At 35.7% G+C, this 23,272-nt stretch overlaps 1 protein-coding gene across 4 annotated transcripts in view; it reads left to right on the top strand.

Moving 5' to 3' along the window:
• The first annotated feature begins 2,802 nt into the window (after positions 1-2,802).
• LOC123552385 (armadillo repeat-containing protein 2-like) overlaps positions 2,803-23,272 on the top strand; it is a 465,377-nt gene continuing 444,907 nt past the window's right edge. For 2 of the 4 annotated variants that reach the window (XR_008370717.1, XM_045342012.2), the window contains exons 1-14: positions 2,803-2,867; positions 6,261-6,502; positions 7,363-7,432; positions 8,733-8,762; positions 10,925-11,102; positions 11,704-11,860; positions 15,840-15,970; positions 16,654-16,752; positions 18,516-18,691; positions 20,215-20,232; positions 20,910-21,012; positions 21,595-21,767; positions 22,382-22,578; positions 23,135-23,234. Coding sequence is in view for 3 of the 4 variants with exons in the window: in XM_045342012.2 (XP_045197947.2) it covers positions 6,288-6,502; positions 7,363-7,432; positions 8,733-8,762; positions 10,925-11,102; positions 11,704-11,860; positions 15,840-15,970; positions 16,654-16,752; positions 18,516-18,691; positions 20,215-20,232; positions 20,910-21,012; positions 21,595-21,767; positions 22,382-22,578; positions 23,135-23,234 (1,647 nt within the window). In the remaining variant the exon portion in view is untranslated. The remainder of the gene's footprint in view (positions 2,868-6,260; positions 6,503-7,362; positions 7,433-8,732; positions 8,763-10,924; positions 11,103-11,703; positions 11,861-15,839; positions 15,971-16,653; positions 16,753-18,515; positions 18,692-20,214; positions 20,233-20,909; positions 21,013-21,594; positions 21,768-22,381; positions 22,579-23,134; positions 23,235-23,272) is intronic. The other 2 variants (XM_045342015.2, XM_045342014.2) reach the window with 2 other exon arrangements.

Genomic DNA, 23,272 nt, shown 5'->3' with positions numbered 1-23,272 from the left:
ACTTTGTTAATTTGTGTCACATCAAATGTCTTTCTACTGAACTCGACACAAAACGCTCAGTTGATTGACAATGTCTGGGGATGCCAGACGTGTTTTTTTTCAAAACATGTATTTATAGTACAGTATAAACATGTGATCAAATAATAAATCAGAAAGAAAGAACGAGAAACAAAAACAAGAACACCCCACACAGAAGATGCATATGTTATGACTGGTACAACACAAGAATAGTACAACTTTGTGTAGACATCATAAGATAGACCACCGAAAGCGACGAAAATGGAAACCTGCAATAAATATTCCACACATACCTTTTACATGTACTATACAATACAGGAGTGTAACAAGTGCTCATTCATAGCCCTCAAAATACATTTATACAAACTACGTTTTGTACTTGGCAATAAGAAACCCAAAGGCACGACCGGCACATTGAGCTACCAAGCTGTAAAGTTATAATCCAGGTGTTCGGTTAAGGTAAAACCAAGGTATACATATTTGCATGCATATTCAATAGCACAATCTCCACATTTAAACTTAAAATCTGATCCATGCATAGAATCCGGTCTAAAATGGTCTACATTAATTTTACTGGCATGTATATCAAAAAATATTTATTACTCAAATTCCTCTTCTTTCACAATTTTCAATGTTCTGAATCAATTTTTGTTCAAGACAGATGTAAATTCTCCAATCTGACTAAAGTACTTGATCTTCTAAACGAAGATCTGAGAACGACCCATTCACATTCGTCTTCTGTATATTTTGGATTTCCAATATTGTTATTTTTATTTTCGCAAATCTATTTTTGTTTGAACCAACCAGACAACTTGTTCGAATGTCAAAGAGTAAGAAAAATTTGCAGTTAATCCAGGGCTCGAACCCGGGACCTCTCATTTACAAAGCAAGTGCCCTACCGACTGAGCTAACCGGCTATCTGACATCTTCAACATAAAAATTGTTGATACCAAAACCCACGGCTTTTAAAGCTTGCAGGATATTGTAAGGTAGCTTTTGATTGGCTAGCGGAAGGGTTGTCAGAACGAGGCCATGAATAGCTCGTTGTCAGATCCTATGCGTAGCGTAATAGGAGATGTACTTTAGTCAGATTGTAAATTCTCAAATCTATAAAATCCTTCAGTCTAGCACTTACTTTATTATGTCAAAGAAGTATAAAATACATTTATAGCTCTTTGATTATGTACAACATGTGGTTTAATCACTATTTTTATTTTTAGTTAAAAAACCGTTTCTTAGATACCTAGTGTTCGTTAACAACTTGTTAAGCACAAGTTACAAACCCTGTCGTCTTGGGTCCTCACTCTCTTAAAAACTCAACAATGCATGCAACAAAAGAGCTTGCGTTTAATTAATTAATAATGAGGATACCTTTTTATTTTATTATTATTATACTAGATTTATATAGTGCCCTTTTCATGATAAGTTTAAACGTTCAAAGGCGCTTTACATACAGCAAACGCAGCCACGCATGGCGTGAAATTCATCCTCTACTAATACAGACACTGAACGATCTGACTAGTCCAACAAATTTGACGCGATCCTAGGAAATATTGAGATATTTTTTTCATATCCATACTTTGCCCCGTCACAAATATAAAACAATCTGAACGTCAAATTATTTTGGCTAAGATCTGACCAGATCGAGTGACAGAGTGAGATAAAGTCCCAGAACAGATAGAGAGAACTAGTGTCGCGAAATTGGTCCTTTCGCGCTTTAAGTGCATTTCGGTAAATTGTATTAGTATACAGTGGTCTATGTAAAAGTCGGAGGTACGTCCGTATGCAAGTGTCATATGGGCATATAAATATACACTGCGCATCCAGTTTGGACAGATCGTCCAGGGAGCTCAAAGAGTGCACATCGAAGAGAAACTGGAGAAATAATTTATAATAAATAAGCCATAATTATAACTGGGACTTTGATAATAAATAATTTAGGTGAGGTACCCTCATATTTGCAGCTTCGGCTCATCCTTGCTGGGTCCTCTTGATAGCTATATTATATTTTATTGGTCCGGGTCGCAGTATAAGCTGATGGTTTAAGGTTATAGTGCTGAACCTTGGTAGGTCTGAGACAAGGTGTAAAACATAGTTTGAGACAAGGGTTAAAACAGGTTTAAGCGAAAGTTATTAGGTGTTTGAGACATTTGGGTTGAATTAGTTTTAAGGTTTGGACCTAGGTGGGTTGTGGAAAGGTCAGCCCCTCATCCTTGCAGCGTATGCTCATACTTGTGGGGTTTCCAATCCATATACTCATTCTAGGTCGAGTAGTTGAGACAAGTTGTTGAAACGTACGGTTTGAAAACAGCTGGTTAAAGGTCAGAAATATAGGCTGTTTGATACCAGTAAGTGATCAATAAGGACCACGGATTGAGTTGATTATCTGCTTGATTTTAGTTGATTTATGTTTCAAACAATCATTTACAAATCATTGGTCAAACTAATCAGAAGCAAGGCAGCTTAAGGAAAATTCTTTATACACGTTTTCAATCAAAAGCAGATAGCTTGAGAAAAATTATATATATACAGTTTAATAATTAGTTACTCTCGGTACACGTGACACTAGGATACCTTGAAATAAATAAGAAACTTACAGTATAATGATATATAGTCAATTTTGTTACAAAGGGTCACAGCGATTTTTGACAGTTTGCTGCCTCTTGATATACAATGGGTTTTAGTTAGTCGTAAGGATTGTTGAATATTCATGTTGGAAACGCCCACTACATTAATGACACGCCTATCGAAAAGCCGGAACCGGAAACAAGAATGAAGCATGCGCATCATTTAGGTAGCATTCTTGTTTGACAGGACAACAAACAAAAATTGAAAGCGTCTGATATTTGGTAAAGACATTCGAAGATCATAGTTATTTTCTTTTAATTGTTTATAAGGTTCTCATTTCAGCTATAGTGGTTGATTATATCTGCATCCCATAAATGCTATTGGAGCAGTCCCTTATTAGTTTCTCTGGTGTGAAATTATTCGCACCCAGAACAGCTCGAACATAGGGGTACAAAACTCGATTTTCAATGTCATCGCGAGGGGATTCGGTGAATCCATAATATTTTGTTTATTCAGTTTGAAAATCGTATTTTATGTGAAGCAGTTATTTTTTTAAAGTGTTTGTACTTGTGTAGGTCATTCTCAAGTGTTCAATCAGCAATGGCAGCATGATGAATTCAATGTTGGGCGGCTAAAACCACCCCCAGTTCGTGAATTTCCAGCTTTAATGGTAGAGAGAGATTCCAGGTGCTAGTACTGGAATTATTTTAGTCCCAGACACCCAACTTGCCAAAATCAAAGTAGAATCACTTTTGTTTTAATGCAGTGGAACCGTCTGGTAACCAGATACCTACCCTGCATTTTAGTAGCCCAACTAATTGTGCATAAAGGGCTCTTTGATATATAGAGATATACCGCCCTCTGTGCACAACCCACTTAACATTCAAAAATACGCGTAAAGTTTTCCTTCTATGTGTCTATGTCCGCGGTCACCAACGTTAATCAGGTCATAGACTAGAGATGGCCTGTTTGCACTAGGCTGGTCGAATTGACCCATAACAAGACATGTACACATGGGCCTAATGAACCATATTTGTCATAAATATCAAATTGTGATGAAAAACATGTAAAAATATGCGCTTAGAAGCACATTCGCAATCTTGTTATGGCATGTACACTTACTTCTGAGTATGCACTTTGTGCTCAGACAAGCAATATAAGCTGCCTTGACTAGATTTTGCCCAGAACGAAGAGAATATGGAACAGATTTAGAACTGTCAGTAAAGCAGGAGTATTTTTGCATCAAAGTTAAGGTAATTTTCGACTTTTATACATTATTTTGCTGCGTTTCATCAGTTCGTCGCCATTTTGAAATTTCTCAACTGTATTATGATTATGTGAATGAAAGTAGCCATTTGATGCTGGCGAAAGCAGGGCGATAACTGAAATAGTATAAAGGGAGATAAATGTTGCCATAGTTTAGTTACGGATGCAGGGGGATACGAATATGTGAATGCATCTCAGATCTGCGGAAGTCAGTATGTTTTCTTCCTCCTTTATCTGTCAGATTTTACAAATGGCCGAAATAAAGATTTTCCAACAGTTACCTTATTTTATTTTAAGAAGTTTATAAAATCTATGGTGACGTAAGTGTACAAAATAACGTACCCGTTTGCAAAGCGATTCGCAGGTTGTTGCAAGTGTCAAACTCATTGAAATGTAGTTGCATTGCCTAAGTAAAAGTTCAGTAAACCATAAAATGTCCATACCATGATGCGAATATCCACACAAAGATTGTTAGTCCTCTTCTAAAACCAAAAAACCGTGCGTCTGATGTTTTATGGTTCATTAGGCCTATGTATACATGTCTTGTTATGGGTCAATTGGCCCCGCCCAGACTTCTGGAAAGTCGTCGGTCCGACGGGGATGACCGGAAAATTTTGATCCGGTCCACGATTTCTTAATCCGGATTCGGTCAGACTGACCGGCATTTATCGTACCCCGAGAACTGCAACATCTCGGACAACATATCAAAATGGCATCACTTACATATTATGCTGGGGCAGAACCGGGAAAGAAATGTAAATTAATGCCCAACAATCGTAGTGAAAGGAAACAAATGTATTAAAATAAAAGGGTTGACCAAACATTTAATGAGAAATGGACTAAAAATGATCACACCTGGCTTGAATATGAATTATGATGGAGAAAAGGAACATATGCGGTACACAGACATTTTCTTCGGTCCGACTAATTTTTTATCGGTCCGGCAGATTTTTAGGCATTGCTGGACCAAATATCCGGCCATTTTTTCCAATTTTTTCCAACTTTCCTGAAGTCTGCCAGCCTGGTTCAAATGAACCAGGCCATCTCTCTGACCTGCTAATCACGTCACAAACTTGGGAGGCTTCAATTTCATATAATTAAACCCAATTTTTCACACTTAGAATTGCATGTCTGGAAAGCTCCTTCCAAATAAAATCATTACATATGTCCTAACTAATGAGAAAACATCCCTTTTGTAGGCAAAACACTTTTAAACTCCATGTATGTCAGCTTGTTTTCCGCTTACACCATTAAATTTCTACCTCAGTCATGTAAAGCTTTGTGTGTATCATCAGTTTATTTTTAGACCTGTTGTACACTCCACGCATTTCATTGGTAACATGTTTATACATTCAAGATGTATACGTAAAATGATAAATCATGAAGTCTAAATTGAGTCGATTTCCACCACAGTTTTGATCCTAACTACTTGAAACTTAGAGGCAGATATATGGTAAATGTCAGTCAGTAAAATTAAGACTAGTATTCTAGCCTCACACTGGGCGTTGAATTCTTCATGTGAGGAAGCCATCCAGTCGGAAGGTCGGTGGTTCTACCCAGGTGCCCGCTCGTGATGAAATAATGCACGGAGGGGCTCCTGGGGTCTTCCTCCACCATCAAAGCTGGAAAGTTGCCATATGACCTATAATTGTGTCGGTGCAATGTTAAACCCAACAAAACAAATAAAAAAAAATGTTATCAAACACACGCTGCTTGTTGAACTTGAAATATTTATAAAAAGGTACACTTTTTCATTGAATGGCCACTGTCACATATTGAGGACTGCTATAATGACAAGTTTTCCAATAATGTAGATGTTGACAAGTTTTGTAACCATCCAGTTGTAGTTTGTGCACTTAAGTTCTCTTTTGCTATGAACTAATTTCTTTTCATCAAATGAATTATTTACCTGAAAATTTAGGCTGAAGAGTCATTGACTCTTGAGTTTCAGAACCTACTGAATGCCCTGCCTGTATAATACAAACTGCACTGTACCTTAAGAAATACATTTGAGCCGTGCCATGGGAAAACCAACTTAGTGGGTATGCGACCAGCATGGATCCAGACCAGCCTGCGCATCCGCGCAGTCTGGTCAGGATCCATGCTGTTCGCTAACAGTTTCTCCAATTCCAATAGGCTTTAAAAGCGAACAGCATGGAGCCTGACCAGACTGCGTGGATGCGCAGGCTGGTCTGGATCCATGCTGGTTGCATACCCACTATGTTGGTTTTCTCATGGCACGGCTCATTTATCGGCAGACTTTGTATGTATTGCACATGTTGATATGCATATAAATTTTAAAAAAGAACACTCGTGCTTCCTGTGCACATCCCTCAATATACATGAGTGCCCCAGTCCATTGTTTGTTCATCTTTATGTTGTTACATTGATTTGTGTTTCTATTGCAGGAAGAATGTGGTGACAGGTAGGCAAAGATGGAGCCGCAACCACCAAGGAAGCCGAAAGAGAACCGGCCATTTTATGCTCCCCCAGAGGACAAACCAATAGCTGTACAGATCATCAATGAAGCCAGGTCTTCTTTGAAGGAGTTAAAAACCAAGAGACCTTTTACACCAAGAGATGAAAGGAGAACTCTCTTTGGATCAAGACCTGTGAACACCTCAGATAACCGTCCACCCAGTGCTTTCAGGTACAATTACTTGCTATTTACAGGCATACATGTACATTGCACATCTAAATGTCTTAACATAATTGCAAGAACCAAATGATACAGGTTCGAGAAAATATAATATCTTTTATTGTTTCTTACCTCGACTATTTGAAGAAAAGGGTAGCTATCCTACTCGCATTAGCGTGAGCGTCACACAAATGTTAATGTTTGCGTACCATCCCAAATATTTTCAAAGTCTGTTGAGATATTGCTTTCATATTTTGCATACTTGTTTACCATCATGACCCTATTCTGTAAACAGGAGCAGACAACTCTATCAAGCATTTTGACTGAATTATGGCCCTTTTTCGACTTAGAATATGCTTATCGTAATGTTAAAGTTTGCGAACCACCCCAAATATTTTCAAAGTCCATTGAGATATTGCTTTCATATTTTGCATACTTGTTTACCATCATGACCCCAGTGTGTGAACAGGAGCAGACAACTCTATCAAGCATTTTGACTGAATTATGGCCCCTTTTCGACTTAGAATATGCTTCTTGTAATGTTAAAGTTTTACTCATAGCTTATATTATACTATCAAGCACTGAGAATAGTCGAGCACGCTGTCAACTGACAGCTCTTGTTATTATTATTACTAAGATATGGCTCATTGACAAATAGAAATATGCAGTTTTATAGCTTGGAACATGAATAGCAGTAATATTAAAGGAATTCTATTACTATGGTTTAAACTATCTAGCCTTCATTGGTGCTATTTAAGTGGAGTTGGGAATTTTAAATGTTTAGATATTACTGCTCTGTTAAATAAATTTGAAACTAGAACAAAAGTGGTGTGAATTTTATTTTAGAACACTTTGTTGCATGTCCTTTTCAGCCTAGATTCTCGACACTTTGATCCAGATTCCAGGCCAGTTTCAGGAACCAGATTAAGCCCTTTGGATCATGTAAGTCTCAACAGAATTTTCTTTCATCTTATTTAACCAACCTTTATTTTGTATTTATAATCTCTCGGAATCATCTCCCACTTTCTAAGTTTTATAAATTCCTTTACCTTTTATGCTACACTTGTAACCTTTTTAGCTCAGCTATTCGAAGAATAAGTAGAGATATCCTACTCACCACGGCATCGGCGTCACACCTTGGTTAAGTTTTTCGTACCAGTCCACATTTTGACAAAGTCTTTTGAGATAAAGCTTTGAAACTTTCAACACTTGTTTACCATCACCATGTCCAGTTGTAGGCAAGAGTATATAACTATCAAGGATTTTGGCTGAATTATGGCCCCTTTTAACTTAGAAATCTTGGTTAAGTTTTTTGTACCAGTTCACACTTCGTGTAAAGTGTTTGACATATGGCTTTGAAACTTTTATCACTTGTTTATTATAACAGTCTCTATCTGTAGGCAAGAGTACATAACTCTGTCAACTATTTTGACTGAATTATGGCCCTTTTTGACTATGAAATCAGTGAAGTTTTTTGTACCAGTCTATATTATGCTTAACCTTTTTGTCATATAGCTTTGAAACTTTGACCACTTGTTTACCTTTATAGTCTACTTACCTAGGACAAGGACTTGAGCTCAGTTATGGCTCTTTTTTGGACATAGAAATAGGTTTCGCATACCATTCAATATTTTATCAACTGTTTGATATATGGCCTTGACACTTTGAACACTTGCTTACCAACATGGTCACACATTGCTTTATAGTGCAAAACTTATCCAAATCCACAAATGCAGGTACATTGTTTGTCTTATCTGTTCCTTTTCTTTTGTCTGAAAATCTCGGGTAATATTTTGACCCTATACTTCTATCAATGCTTCGAATAGTCGAGCGCGCTATCAACAGACAGCTCTTGTTTTTACTTACACATGACAAATATCCTGCAGTCCTAGTTTCTCCATCTTGTTAACCATTTGCCACAAACACAAAACTGGAAGTGGGGTGTGGTGGGGATGGGGTTGGAATGTGGCTATCTTGTTAGTATGTTAACAGTCAAACAAATTTCATGAATATCCATCTTTACTTTGACGTTTTTGTTACTGGCTGTCTCATACTGAAAAAAACACGTAAGCAGAAATAATTTGTTATCTATTCCACAGAAGTAATTGCTACAGGAAACTGTTGTTTAATATTTTATTTAAACTTAATGCAAGTCTGTATACAAGTGTACATGTATAGAATTGTAAGTAAAAAAACACATCCCCCTATGACACACTATTATGAAAGTAATTTTAACTTTCAGAAACCGTCCATATCAACTGTTCAAGAGGATGTAAGCACCTTTCTACTGTATCATATAGATGTTGTCTTACTATATCATCCTCTTCTTAGCCACTTCTCCTTCATACTCTATGGTATGGTAGAACTTTCAGCCTTACCTTCTCTCACTATTTGGCATTATAGAGCTTACAAACTACCATTTTCATGTAATCTGTATTAACCAGGCCTAGCAAGTTTCCAGTATTAATACTAACCTGTTGGCCTCTGTGGCTGGGTGGTAAAGGATGCTGACTTTAAATCACTTGCACCTCACCTCTGTAGGTTTGAGACCTGCTCAGGTTGTCATGTGATTAAGCCAGTCAGCTAGTGTGGGGAAGTTAGGTTGTTCTACCCAGTTGACAACGTTTGCCCATGTCTGAAGAAACATTTCTGGATCAGTGGAGAGCCTCAGTGGGGTCTCCCTCTTCAGTATATGATCTGTGTGGCTCATAACCCTGTACCTGTACTGGTCTGAGAATATTTTTTAATCTATTGGATAGAAGGACTAAAGCTATATCAAAGGGAGAAGCAGTCTGGCTCTGTATGGTTTTAGGAATTGGGTTCAGTATCAGTTCAGATCCATATAAAAGTTCTTTTTCATATTACATGTATTAAAACTAACATTTGAATTGATGAAAATCTCATTTGGTTACATTAATGTAATTATTTTGAACATGGTCAACAGTTTTACTTCGTAAATTGTGAAATCTATACAATATACATTTATTTACCGTAGATACCCATATATAATGCGCAGTTTTTTGACCCCCGGGACCACCCCCGAATCGTGGGTGCGCATAATACACAGGTATAGACAATTTTCCAACTTCAAAACAAGTTTGTTACCGATGTTCGCCATTTTGGTAAAGGGAAACTACTCCCCGCGCTTACTGTCTCCGCTAAAATGTAAGATTGCCGTTATGTTCCGTAAAAGATCGAATTGTTTATTTTTCTTTCAAACAAAATTAATTTCATATAAATTTAAAAGTATTTTGACGTAAGAAATGTTTATAAATCACAAAAATTATGTTACTAAATAAAGATCGTGAATTATCTTTAACCGAGATCAAACTGTGAACAACATAATTGACACGAGGTGACACGTTGATTGCCGGTAATTACTGGCTTTATGATCGTGACAAAAAGACTATCACACCTCTTGTTATCAGTTTAAATTGAGAAGCTCATGTCATTTTGAAAGATACCATTCCGAAATATTGAATCAGCTGCTATTTATTTATTCAAAATAGTGAATTAAAAAAGGTAAAAGAACAAATATAACAATAATTTACTGGTTTTATTTTCGAGAAAACAAAAATCGATAGTACCGTGAGACCGATGCTGCTCTCCGCCGTGGAGATAAAATTTATTACCGGTGTCGATGTAAACTCTACTTTTGTTTTCCATCCACGTCAAAATTGACCAAAATTTTTTTTTTTCCCCAGGATTTTGGACTAAGATCGGGGGTGCGCATTATACACGGGTGCGCATTATACACGGGTATCTACGGTACTTCTTATGCTGTGTAGAGTAATCATGTTAATTGAGAACATGATCTTTAGTTATTAGTATGTTATTGTTATATATTGTTTTACTGGTCCTGTGTTCACAGCTGAGTTTATTGTTATATATTGTTTTACTTGTCCTGTGTTCACAGCTGAGTTTGAGTTTGAAATTTTAATATAAATTTTACTAAAACTTCAAGATTAAATTCCGACTGAGACTGACCATCAATACTGAATAGGCATTTAAAAATAGTTATTAACTAAAAATTTAGTTTTAAACATGCTATTTAGATATAAATAACAAATAAAGTTTCATTATCAAACGCTGAAAATGTTTTGTGAACACAGGGCCAGGATATTAGCCCATCAGTAACAAGTTGACATTGATATAACTGGCAATGATTATGTGATTGTTTTTCATTTTGATTTGACTGAGAAATATTTTGTAAAAAAGTTTTTTAAAGAATCCTTGAGAAAGTTACCTTTATGATGCAGCAGTGACTGTTATGCATATAGACAGAGTAAAAATTGAATTGAGTTCAGATAAAAGGAAATCTCAAATATAATGAAGAGCACTTCTTTTATTCTTTACTTTATATTAAGAATGAAGAATGACTGAACTAAATTCAGTAATAGTGGAGACAAGATAAAAATAACCTACATATTTCAGGTTGCCAAGTTGCCGACAGAGGCCGAGATGGAGGGTTTATTGTTGCCTCCACGACCTCCAAGTGATGCCAGTAAACCTAACAGGAAGGCAGCACGTACACGAACACAGCCTACCAACAGTGTAGATAACTCTGTTCCACCAGAATCACAGAAGTCAAGGAATGGAGCATTGTCAGATGGTAAGCTATTACTGCCTGTCTTTGTGCTGCTAAATATATTTTGACAGAATTAATGTTAATAGTCAGTGTTTCTATTTTAATTATACTGAACTGAAGTTTAGAATGGGAGATATGCAAGTCTGGGAGTTTTTAAGACTGGTCCCAAATTCAGGCATTTGATTGCCAGAATTTCCCTATATAACTGTACTGAAAAAGGATATTTCTGGCTTTCAGTTGTAGATTTTTAGGCGTTTTAATTTTGACTGAATAATGGGTCTGTATTTGGTATAATTTAACTGTCATGCAGTTAGAAAATTGAAATGCAAACTTAGGAATTCCAAGGATAGATCCACATATAGTGCAGTATAAATATGCACAATTTCTTTAAGTCCATTCAAGCATTGTAGAGTGAAGAGCCCTTATTTCCTGTGATGAAACAGTATTGACAGCATATTAGTTTAATAGTTAGTTTCAGTGAGAGTGATAGTTTCATTATGTTCTTAGGATAATGTGAAGCCTATTAAATCTACTTAAAAATGCCAGGCCACTATATAAAGAGAGAAAATGTTTGACATGTTAACGTTTCTTTTTACCCATGATATACTTGTTGTGTGAAATATAGATTCACCATCTAAAGAAATTAGTCCCCAAACTCCAGAGCGTGTTAACAGTGGATCTAAGGATAGAAGTCCTGCAATGGAAGAGAGAGGGGAAGGAGATGGCAAGGAAGCCCCTCCCCACAGAGCCCCCAGTGTGGCAGCTAACACTCCAGTACCAGGGTAAAGCTCTATAAACAAGACTTAAGAAAATTTGTTTAAAGAGAAAGACATTTTATGTTAATCTTGCCTCCTACAAGTTTTAAGAATTTCTGACATGTGCTCATCCAGGATACACTATATGGAGTAAATAATGCCACATCAGATTGTTAATTGACTGATTTTTAGCTCACCTGAGCCAAAGGCTCATGATGAGCTATTGTGACCGCTCAATGTCTGTCGTCCGTAGTGTGGTGTGCGTCGTGTGTCCGTCAACATTTTCTAAAAAATCTTCTTCTTGAAAACCACTGGGCAGAATTACACCAAACTTCACAGCAGTGATCCTTTGGTGGCCCCCTTTCAAAATTATTCAAAGAATTGAATTCCATGCAGAACTCTGGTTGCCATGGCAACTGAAAGGAAAAACTTTAAAAATCTTCTTGTCCAAAACCACAGGGTCTAGGGCTTTGATATCTGGTGTGTAGCATCATCTAGTGGTCCTCTACTAAAATTATTCAAATTATCCCCCTAGGATCAAATATGGCGGGGCCCCGGGGGTCACATGGTTTATATAGACCTATATACGGAAAACTTTGAAAATCTTCTTGTACAAAACCACATGGCCTAGGGCTTTGATATTTGGTATGTAGCATCATCTAGTGGTCCTCTACCAAAATTATTCAAATTATCCCCCTAGGGTCAAATATGGCCCTGCCCCGGGGGCCACATGGTTTATATAGACTTATATAGGGAAAACTTTGAAAATCTTCTTGTACAAAACTACATGGCCTAGGGCTTTGATATTTGGTATGTAGATTGTTCAAATTATCCCTCTAGGTCCAAATATGACCCCGCCCCGGGGGTCCCAAATTTTACATAGACTTGTATATGAAAAAAAGTTTAAAAATCTTCTTGTCTGAAACCACAACACTTAGACCTTTGATATTTGGTTTGTAGCATTGTCTTATGGTCCTCAACCAAAATTGATCAAATTGTACCCCTGGCGTGAAAAGAGGCCCTGCCCTGGGGGTCCAATGTTTTGTATAGACTTATATAATAGGAAAAAACTTTAAAAATTTTCTTGTCTGAAACCATATGACGTATGCTTTTGATATTTAGTATGATGCATTGTCTAGTAGTCCTCTACCAAAATTGTTCAAATTATGCCCCTGGGGTTAAAAGACGCCTCGCCCTGGGGTCACTTAGTTACTATGTGAATTATATAGGAAGAAATACTTTAAAAAATCATTTGATCCTATTTCCAAGACTGTTTAATAATAATTACCTGATGACCCAAAGTAATATGATGTCACTTGACTCTGACCTTGACGTACTTTCTTGTTTTTTAAGATACAGCCTTGAAATTTTGATGACATCAGGCCTCGACCTTAGCGGTGGACCGTTGGACCGATGCAACCAAAATATCGGCAGGTCCACTAACTATCAAAAGTTGGGTAGACCGACGGTCAACCAATTTTCGGTCACGGTCTGCAAATAAAATAAAACCCTTAAAAGTGAAAAATAGGGGGAACAATCGTACCCATATCGGCGAATTCACAAAACGAAAGTTGATTTTGCCTTAAGTACGGCATTCTACAGTTATAAGCATTGGCGAGTTAAAGTCAGGATAACACGAATGGACTACTCCACCGATCGGGCGAGTGGTTTTTACATGGTAACTTTACCAAATTGAGAAATTACATCAGGCAAAATTACCTGGATTGACTGGAATTTACCCACGAATTCTAAAAATATCAAAACTTCATGCTGGTAATTTTCCATTCCACTAGCACGTGTGCCCTATCGTAATATCTAATTTACATCGCGGTTACTTTTGACACAAAAAACGCGCGTAGTGCATTCATTTTTTAATATAATCGCTTCAAATTTTTAACACCGCTTGAGAACTAATACAGTTTGAATTCTATAACAATTTCAATAAGATATCGACAGGAATGTCGGCAAAATTCTTTAAAAACGATCAAATTTTCATATAATGTTTTGTAAAATTTCCGACAGCGCAATCTTGATTATTTATTTCTTTCTTAAAGTAAATAAACGGTACATACTATAGTAATAAAATTCAGACTTTTGACCAGAAAGTACAAAAAAAACACAATTAAAAAATCTTAAATAATGAAAAAGCGGCAGCAATTTAAATACATGGAGTAAAACGATTTTTGGCAAACAGATTTCTGTTAGCGCGGCAGAACAGGTTACGTGACCTCATGAACGTAAATAGAAATGTGGTTTTGAAATAAAGCAGTATGATGTCGTTGCGGTTTTTAGTAAGTTTTAAATGATTCTTTTACATGTATTTTTGACACAACCCTTTGTTAGATATTCTTCTCAAACAATAATGTAAATTTCTTGAGGGCAAATAGGTCACAGAGGTAGGACATCCACTTACATGTCAGTTTATTCGGGATATTGCACATTCGCTTTTAAAAAAATTAAAGAAAAAACTTTTTTTACTGATTTCTTCTCAACAATTAAAGGAATCGAGAAAGTACGATCAGACAGTGATGTGTCACATGGCGCGAAAACATGACGTAATGCCATGACAATCTTGGGGAAACTATACCGCTTTGATCTCCACTTCAGATGCCACAATAACCGACACACTTCTTTTAGCTGTTTGAGGGGGTGTTAATTGATGATGAAAACAAGGCCAGTTACTTAGTTTATCATCAGAATGATTATCGATAATTGTTGATGTTTTTTTTTTCACTTTCAACACGGGTCGGGAGGATGATGATTACTGTGTCCATATTTTGGGACACTTTTCAAAATAATTATTTTTCGGGATAACAGATTGCTACTGTCTTCCATTTTAAATTATTTTAGAAATAAGTCCTGTTTCTTTGAGTCATATGAAGTTATGATGTCTACAACATCACAATTTATGTGACAGAATTGGAGGTCCACTAAAGTCTGAGCAGGTCTACTAGATTTTAGCAGTTGGTGGACCTGCTGGCAACTGCTGAAAAAAGTTAAGGTCGAGGCCTGGACATACACAGTTTTGCACACCAATCGTAAAACTGAATTTCATTGACCATGAATGTGACCTACTGACTTTCTTAATATTTTATCATCAGTTTGATCTTTAAAACATGTAGCTCATATTACTCAGGTGAGCGATCCAGGGTCATCATGACCCTCTTGTTTTGTTGTTGTGGTAAATTCAGCAGATACTGAAGTACATTTTAAAAAAGGTAACATCATTAACTGGTTTGATGATTACAAAATATTGAATTAACACTGTCTCCAAAATATATATCTGAGACTGGAGCTGTGTTCTGACCTGGTGTAGGTTTATTTGGCAATTTAAATATCTCGTCTCCAGTCACAAACCGTGTTTATAGTATTAGTATATTGTGCGGCATCTTGAAAATAAGTGACAAAAATCAGTGACAAATATGGAAGTTTCATCTGTTTTTTCAAGCACTTTTTAGCTCACCAGAGCCAAAGGCTCAGGGTGAGCTATTCTGATCGTTCACCATCCGTCGTCTGGCGTCCATCCGTAAACTTTTGCTTTAAACGACATCTCCTCATAAAACGCAAGGCCAATTTCATCCAAACTTCACAGGAATATTCCTTTGGTGAAGCTCTACAAAAATTGTTCAAAGAATTGAATTCCATGCAGAACTCTGGTTGCCATGGCAACCGAAAGGAAAAACTTTGAAAATCTTCTTCTCAAAAACTAGAAGCCTAGAGCTTAGATATTTGGTGTGAAGCATTGCCTAGTGGACCTCTACCAAGTTTAATTGGCCCCGCTCCAGGGGTTACTTGATTGTACATCGGAAAATCTTCCAAAAAAATTCTAAAAATCATCAGTTTGACATTTGAAACATGTAGCTTATATTAGTCAGGTGAGCGATCCAAGGTCATCATGACCCTCTTGTTTTGTAGTTGATTCCCTTTTCAAATTTGACTTTTTGCTTTGTATAACTGGAAATTACATGTTAAATTAGAAGAAATGATAAATCTGTGTTTTAAACAGTGTGTCTAGTGTACGAGCAGATGTTGAAGAAAGACTAGGTAGTGGTGGCTCTAAAAGGACCAGTCAAGATCCAGAACCGAGGGTCGGGAGTGGCGGATCGAAGAGAACATCAAGTGCTGGCAGTAGAGGAGGTATAAAATGTTGTTTTAATGCCTTATTTTTATTGTTCTACCTTGCTAGAGTGTTTTGGAGCCCTCCTGGTCAGCTCAGTAGGTAGATCACACTATATTCAAACCTGTATTAAGCTACCGTCAAGAGAGCAACACAGCCTGTTTGCCTAATACAGGTGGCTGCTTAAGACAGGTTTATTTTAGAAGAAAATGTCACTTTGTGAAGTAAGCTGACTGGTTGCCTAAGGCAAGTGGCTGCTTAATACAGGTGGCAGCTAAGTCAGGTTCAACTGTACTTCCAGTCATGAGTTTTAAAGGTTGGAATTCTTGGAAAGGATTTTGTTCTTTGAAACAAAATGTCTAGGTTAGTACTGGTATAGAAATCCAGTAGTACTGGTTCAGTAAACTGACAGTCATATTAACCTTTAGCCTGCTGCCAGCAATTGATTTTGCCTTTGCAACCAGTGCAGGCTGATCATGGTCTGCACAGATGTGCAGACTGATCATGGTCTGCACTGTTTGCTATTCAGTCAGTAAATTTTCAGTGAACACCTCTTCAAATAATAAGTGGTACTGCCCAGACTGAATGACTGAACTGTCCATTTTAGTAATTTAGCAGGGTAAATAGTTCTGTGAAAAGGAGTTAAACCATCAGTTTGTTATATGTCATTCAAAGTAATTCAGATGTTGTTATATATTTCTAGGTAGTGCAGGTAAAAGAGATGATGACAGCCAAGAAGAAGTGGAATTTTATACAAATCATATAGCACCTCTCCTCGATTTGATGGCAGAATATAGTCAAAGTATGTAGACTTGGTACACTTGAATATTAGAGCTTGAAATTATTTGAGCAAAATATTGATATTAGGAAAAGGAGATATCGTGTTACAGTACATGTGAATCAAACAGTTACACATATTTTATATTCACAATGGCTATATTTCTTCAGTTAACATCATTACAAAATTTACTCAACTTAATCGTCTTTGCATTTAAGTGGGACATAAAGCTATCTGGGACTGTCCTTTACTGCCATTTTTGCCTGCCTAGGTGTTATGAAGATTATATTAGTTGATCCACAAGGGTATCCATGGTACAAGTTTTTTATATGTTAAAGTTGCTAGCCCTAAACGGAACACTCTAAAATTCCTCTTGCAGACTTACGACTTGTCAGTGGTGGTGTTATTTCTTCATTGTAATAGCTGTTAAACTCCTCCCTGCATGTATTGTATAGTTGATACTGTTTAGGATACTATGCACTGTAATATTTGCACAGTATTTTGAACAGAATAATTCTAACACCACCCTTTAATCTTACTATTAAAGTCATTAGTGTAACATCCTACAGGTACTCTTCAAGAACACACCAGTCCTGTACATGCATATTACAACTGAAATACTTGAAAAAATGTGATATTTTGCCATCAGTGTCTAAAATGTATGTAATATCAATCAAGTTAACACAAAATTTGACCATACTAAAATATACAAAATTATGGTGGTAGTCAAATTTCTCATTGCTGTGTGATGATGCTTTAGGGTGGGTTGAGTAAAGTTCTGTACACACTCAGTGGTCCAGTAATATCACTGTCTTAATACGAAGCCTTTGATATACACACTCAGTGGTCCAGTAATATCACTGTCTTAATACGAAGCCTTTGATATGCACAGTCAGTGGTCCAGTAATAACACTGTCTTAATACGAAGCCTTTGATATGCACAGTCAGTGGTCCAGTAATAACACTGTCTTAATACGAAGCCTTTGATATGCACAGTCAGTGGTCCAGTAATAACACTGTCTTAATACGAAGCCTTTGATATGCACAGTCAGTGGTCCAGTAATAACACTGTCTTAATACGAAGCCTTTGATATGCACAGTCAGTGGTCCAGTAATAACACTGTCTTAATACGAAGCCTTTGATATGCACAGTCAGTGGTCCAGTAATAACACTGTCTTAATACGAAGCCTTTGATATGCACACTCAGTGGTCCAGTAATAACACTGTCTTAATACGAAGCCTTTGATATGCACACTCAGTGGTCCAGTAATAATCACTGTCTTAATACGAAGCCTTTGATATACACACTCAGTGGTCCAGTAATAACACTGTCTTAATACGAAGCCTTTGATATACACACTCAGTGGTCCAGTAATAACACTGTCTTAATACGAAGCCTTTGATCACCATTCCTCCAGTATTCACATTCAAGTAAGAGCCAAGTGCATAGGTGCTTTACTCGTGGCATACTAAAGAACCAGGGTGGCTTATGGAACTGAAGGATCTCCTGTTTCTTGTACAGGCTTTTAACTAAAAATTACTGTCACTCTTCAGGAGGAATCTTGATCAATATAGTTAAACTCTGTCACCTTAACTCTTATCATGCTGAACACAATTGATCTTGTCTTTGCGACCAGTGTAGATCATGATCAGCCTGCACATCCATTATAGAAATTTAGCAGGGTAAGGGTTAAATATACAGAATATCCCTTTTTATCTGAAAACAATTAGAATTAATTTCCTCAAAACTTGACACAAGACTTAAAAATGGTGTTTTCTTTTTCAGAAAAAGATGTACAGAAGATAATTTCCCTGTCAGAAGAACTGTACCAACTTCTTCAGAAACATAATTTACTGTCAAAAAATTATAAACAACGATCAAAAATTCTCAAATCTATTTTTAAGATGTTAGATTTAGAAGAACCTCAGTTGTTACTACAGTTAGCACGCCTTATCTTGGCAGTAAGTATAATATTTTTATTGTTATTCTTCTATTGAGAACGCACATAAGAACTATTTCACCCAAGCATAATGAGAGAAATTTACAAGAAGAGGTTTGAATCTAAATAAAAGTGTTTGCAGATTTTTAGTATACGGTATATGAAATGACTACAAAAATTGTAAGTGTTGTGGTAAAGTGAGCTCTATGACAAATTAATTAACTTGAATTTATGCACTATCCCCATATAGAACCAGTACAAATCTTTGTTTTTAAGGATGACTACCCATAATAGGCCTCAATTTCACCAAAAGCTTACATACAACTTGATAATGTAAGGTTTGAAAATGCCAAACGATAGAAAATAGGTGCATATTGACAAGTTTTATAGTGACAGAAGTTCTTCAAAATTTCCTTCAGATTACCTCCCCTGTTAATTTTGGTTTTTCATGAGTTATCTCCCCTGAAAATTAGAAAATAATAAATTTCTCCTTTTCCCTTCGGGGAATTTTAGATTTCTTTTTGATATTTGTATCAGAATCATATAATGCAGCTTTCTACCGCAAAATTTTCTCGAAACTCAAAAGCTCAGATTCTCATAATCAAAGAAATTATATATTTCCCATATGCATCAATGTTAACTTCAATAGCGATTATCTCCTCAAAAAATGATAAAACTCAAAAAATCTCTCGGTGAAACGTTTTTTATTTTGAATGCCTTTAAAGTGACCAAATTTCATTTAAATATTACCATCCAGTTACAAGATATGAAATATGGCTATTACACCATGTCATCCTTAAAAGACTCCCCAGTTAAAAATTAGGAATAGCTGTTATCTCTGTTTTCGTCATACTGACAATTAAGGGGCATTGAAAAGTTTCATCTCATATGTAGTCATTAAAAAAAAAAAGATGGACAGAATTCAGAGAAACTACACTTGTCAAGTTATAAATTTGGAATCTGGAGAAGCTACACTTGTTTACTTAAAATAAAAACTTTAAATTTGAAGAAACTACACTTGATGACATATTGATTTGGAATATTGAGAATCTGTACTTTTGAACTGATAAACTGGATTTAAGATATCATATTCATTTACAAGTGGTATTTTTATGAAGGATTCTATTTGCATGCATCACTTTTGTTTGTAATATTTAAATGCATAATTATTTTTGTATATTTTGAAATTAAGGAGTACCTGATAAATTTGTATTGCTACTAGAAGGAAAGAATACTGTGAAATTGTTACTTTATGTAGGGGACAAATTTTCAAGGATTTTATGGTTGAGTCAGTCAGTGAAATAAAATCCCAATGAAAAATAACTGTTTTGACCCAAACCTCAAAATTTTGTGCCCTCTAAATTTAAACGAATCCACAGTATTACCTTAAGACAGTTTGATATTAATCCGAATCCAAGTGTTTACATTGGCTGCAAAACAAAGATAGATAGGAGTTTGATTAATCATGTTCACTGATGTAAAACTTTATAAATATAAAGAGTGTTTCTACTTGTGTTTTATTTGATGAATGACAAATAATTTCAGTTGGTCGCAGAGGATATGGTACTTGTTTGATTTCAAAATTTACTTTCTTGTATTTTATGTTTATTTAACTCAAGAAGTTCAGATATTTCTGGTTGATTTTTGTTTACATTCTGATTTACAAACTTTAAGAGAAACTAAAAGGAAAAGAAAAAATGGTAATTACTGAGGAAAAGGGAAATTGTTGTCCATTTTGAGGGAGAGAGCACAACTGTTTTATGTTCTTTATCTACATGCATTTAAGCCATTTAATTTATTGATTTATTAAAAAAATAAGTTATAAATGAAAATTTTAATTATACAGATAGTTTAAATTGATTACTTGTTTAAACAAGATTTATTAATTCAAAAATAAATTGACACACTATTTCCAAAGTACTTTGTACTGTATATACTTTTTAACTCGCACTTGGGCAAATTTTTTTTTCAGGCCTCAAAAAATTTCACCACTGTTAAGTGGTATTAACCTGACATTTCTTATAATATTCATAGTACCTGTAGTTATGTTCAGTCAAAACTGAGTTGTTAGGTTACATATTTTCTCAAAATGATTATGAAAAACTGCATATATTCCAGGCCTGTGTAGTTGTTCCTCTGCCATGTTATTTCAGACACATCCAAATTCTATTAGATCTTTATGCATTTTGTTGTAGTGGTAGTTACTGAAGTAGTGTATATCTAAACATTGAATTTTTCAGTTCCGTGTTGGAGGTAACAACTTGTTAAATGTGTGTAAACTTGTGTTCAAAGTCAGCAGAAATGAGAAGAATGACCCTGCATTTTTAGATGGCAATATATTAGGTATGTGCTTATATCTTGAGGTAACAAGCAAAAACAAATTCATGCTTTTGTATTTTCTTCATAAAATTCTCATAACAGTATGGTGTGCTAGATTTTGGTAAAGTACCGTATCTTGCTTAAATATCAAAAAGACATTTTGCTCATGTAAACTCTGTGGTCAAAACTCACAAAGTAAAACTCTTCACAACATAAATGAGCCGCACCATGAGAAAACCAACATAGTGGGTTTGCCACCAGCATGGATCCAGACCAGCCTGCGCATCCATGCAGTCTGGTCAGGATCCATGCTGTTGGCTTTTAAATCCTACTGGAATTGGAGAAACTGTTAGTGAACAGCATGGATCCTGACCAGACTTCGCGGATGCGCAGGCTGGTCTAGATCCATGCTGGTCGCAAACCCATTATGTTGGTTTTCTCATGGCGCGTCTCAAATATAACAAAATGGGTTTATTAAAATACTTTCAAAGAATATTTTTATTGAGGATTAAAGAGGTTGATATTCATGTAAAGGAGTAGAGAAATCATATCCATTACATTTCATTGATGAAAAGACCAATTTAGGGAATGTTTTGTGTTTTTCAGATTTACTCCTAGAGACCATGAATGGAGTAGATATTTTAGGGACCCATGAGGCATTGATTTATTGTGTCGGCTCATTGAAGTTTCTCACTGGCAATGCTACCATAGCCAAACAGCTTGTACAGAAACATTGTATAGAAAAACTCTCCACTCTTCTAGACAGTATTTTAAAATTGGTAAATAGTTTAACTTTTCCAATTAGATTGTTGTAGAAGATTATATGGTGGAATATCTAAAACTAACCAGCCATAGGACCAAAAGACTAGTTCAGTTTTGAGGGTTACCGGTTTAAGTTGGGTTTATTTTCAGGAAATGAAATTTGTTCTGCTGCAAGAAAATTGTTCAGTTTAGAGGGGTTTCCACTATGTAGGGAATCTGGTTTAGAGGAGTTTCACAATATTTGTTCATTTTTACCAACAAGATTTAATAAGTTATAAAACAAAGTTGAATGTCATGTATACAATTTTATTTTCAGAACTGCATGATTATTCATTGAAATATTATTTTCATGGGACTATAAATTTGCCCAGTTAAACTAATAGTCTGATTATGCCTGGTTTAATCTCTTGGTAGGCTGACACATTTTCCTTCAAGTTTACTTTAACTTTGTTACTTAACTATTTGGCAACCTAATCATTTCTTGACAGAAAAATGTCTGTGATATGTATTATAACCATAAACATTATCAAGTTGTTTGACTTCTTGACAAATTGAAAGATTTTGCATTTGGATGTTCGTAATTGTTGCATACTTTCAATTCATCTTAAACATTAAAAAAATTTTTTTTCAGGTTGGAGGGAACAGTCATACTCCGGAACAGCTAGGCAATATATTGGTACAGCTTACAGCAGCTTTACGAAATCTTGCTGACACAGGCTCTAGTCGTGACAAAATTCTCAATTGTAGATTGCTGGATAGCTTAACATTAGTATCAGATAGCTATGCATCTGACTGGGAAATTGTCCTCAACGTCTCCAGAATATTTAGGTTTGTATTTCTCTTTGTTATGTAATTATGTTGATTAGACTTGTTTTACATACCGACAGTATATGTATCTAATCTAATAAAAATCATTTCATTTTGCTGGCATAAAATTTCATGGTTTTTATGGAAATAAACGCTTTATTGAGTCTTAAGTTGGTGGATTCCAAAATTTAAAGGAATTTTCTTTGTTCTGTAGGGTTTGACTTTAGTGGATTAAGACTACAAAGAAATCCATGAAAATTTGCCCCCCATTTATATTAATGTTTAAAAAGTATTAAGAAGTGGAACTTTTATACCTGAGTTGTCAAGTTCATGCACTGTAATGACAAATTCAGCAGCAAGTAACCAGCACAAGTTTTATTCTGTAATTATTCAATAATGTATAGAAGATTTAAAAGGATATTGTTTTGAGATTCAGAAGTTTTTATTACAAGAAACATGTTATTATTAACAACATCATTTACCCCGGTGTAAACTTTGCCAGTTGTTATATTTTGATTTAAAGTTTTATTGTATTGAACATCATTTGAAATGTTTGAATTACTTTTGTTTTTTTCAGCAAAGTCACGTTACACACAGATTGTTGTATGGCTCTGTCGGAGAATGTTTTATCATACAAAGTGTTCCTACATCTTTTAAAGAAACATCTAAAAAGACAGGTGGGTTTCACTTTTCACAAACACTTAATGATGAAAAC

This window comes from Mercenaria mercenaria, chromosome 4 (assembly GCF_021730395.1).
Source record: "Mercenaria mercenaria strain notata chromosome 4, MADL_Memer_1, whole genome shotgun sequence".
Classification (NCBI taxonomy): Eukaryota; Metazoa; Mollusca; class Bivalvia; order Venerida; family Veneridae; genus Mercenaria; species Mercenaria mercenaria.
Note: the sequence above shows the minus strand (reverse complement) of the source record. Positions and strands in the feature narration are given on the sequence as shown.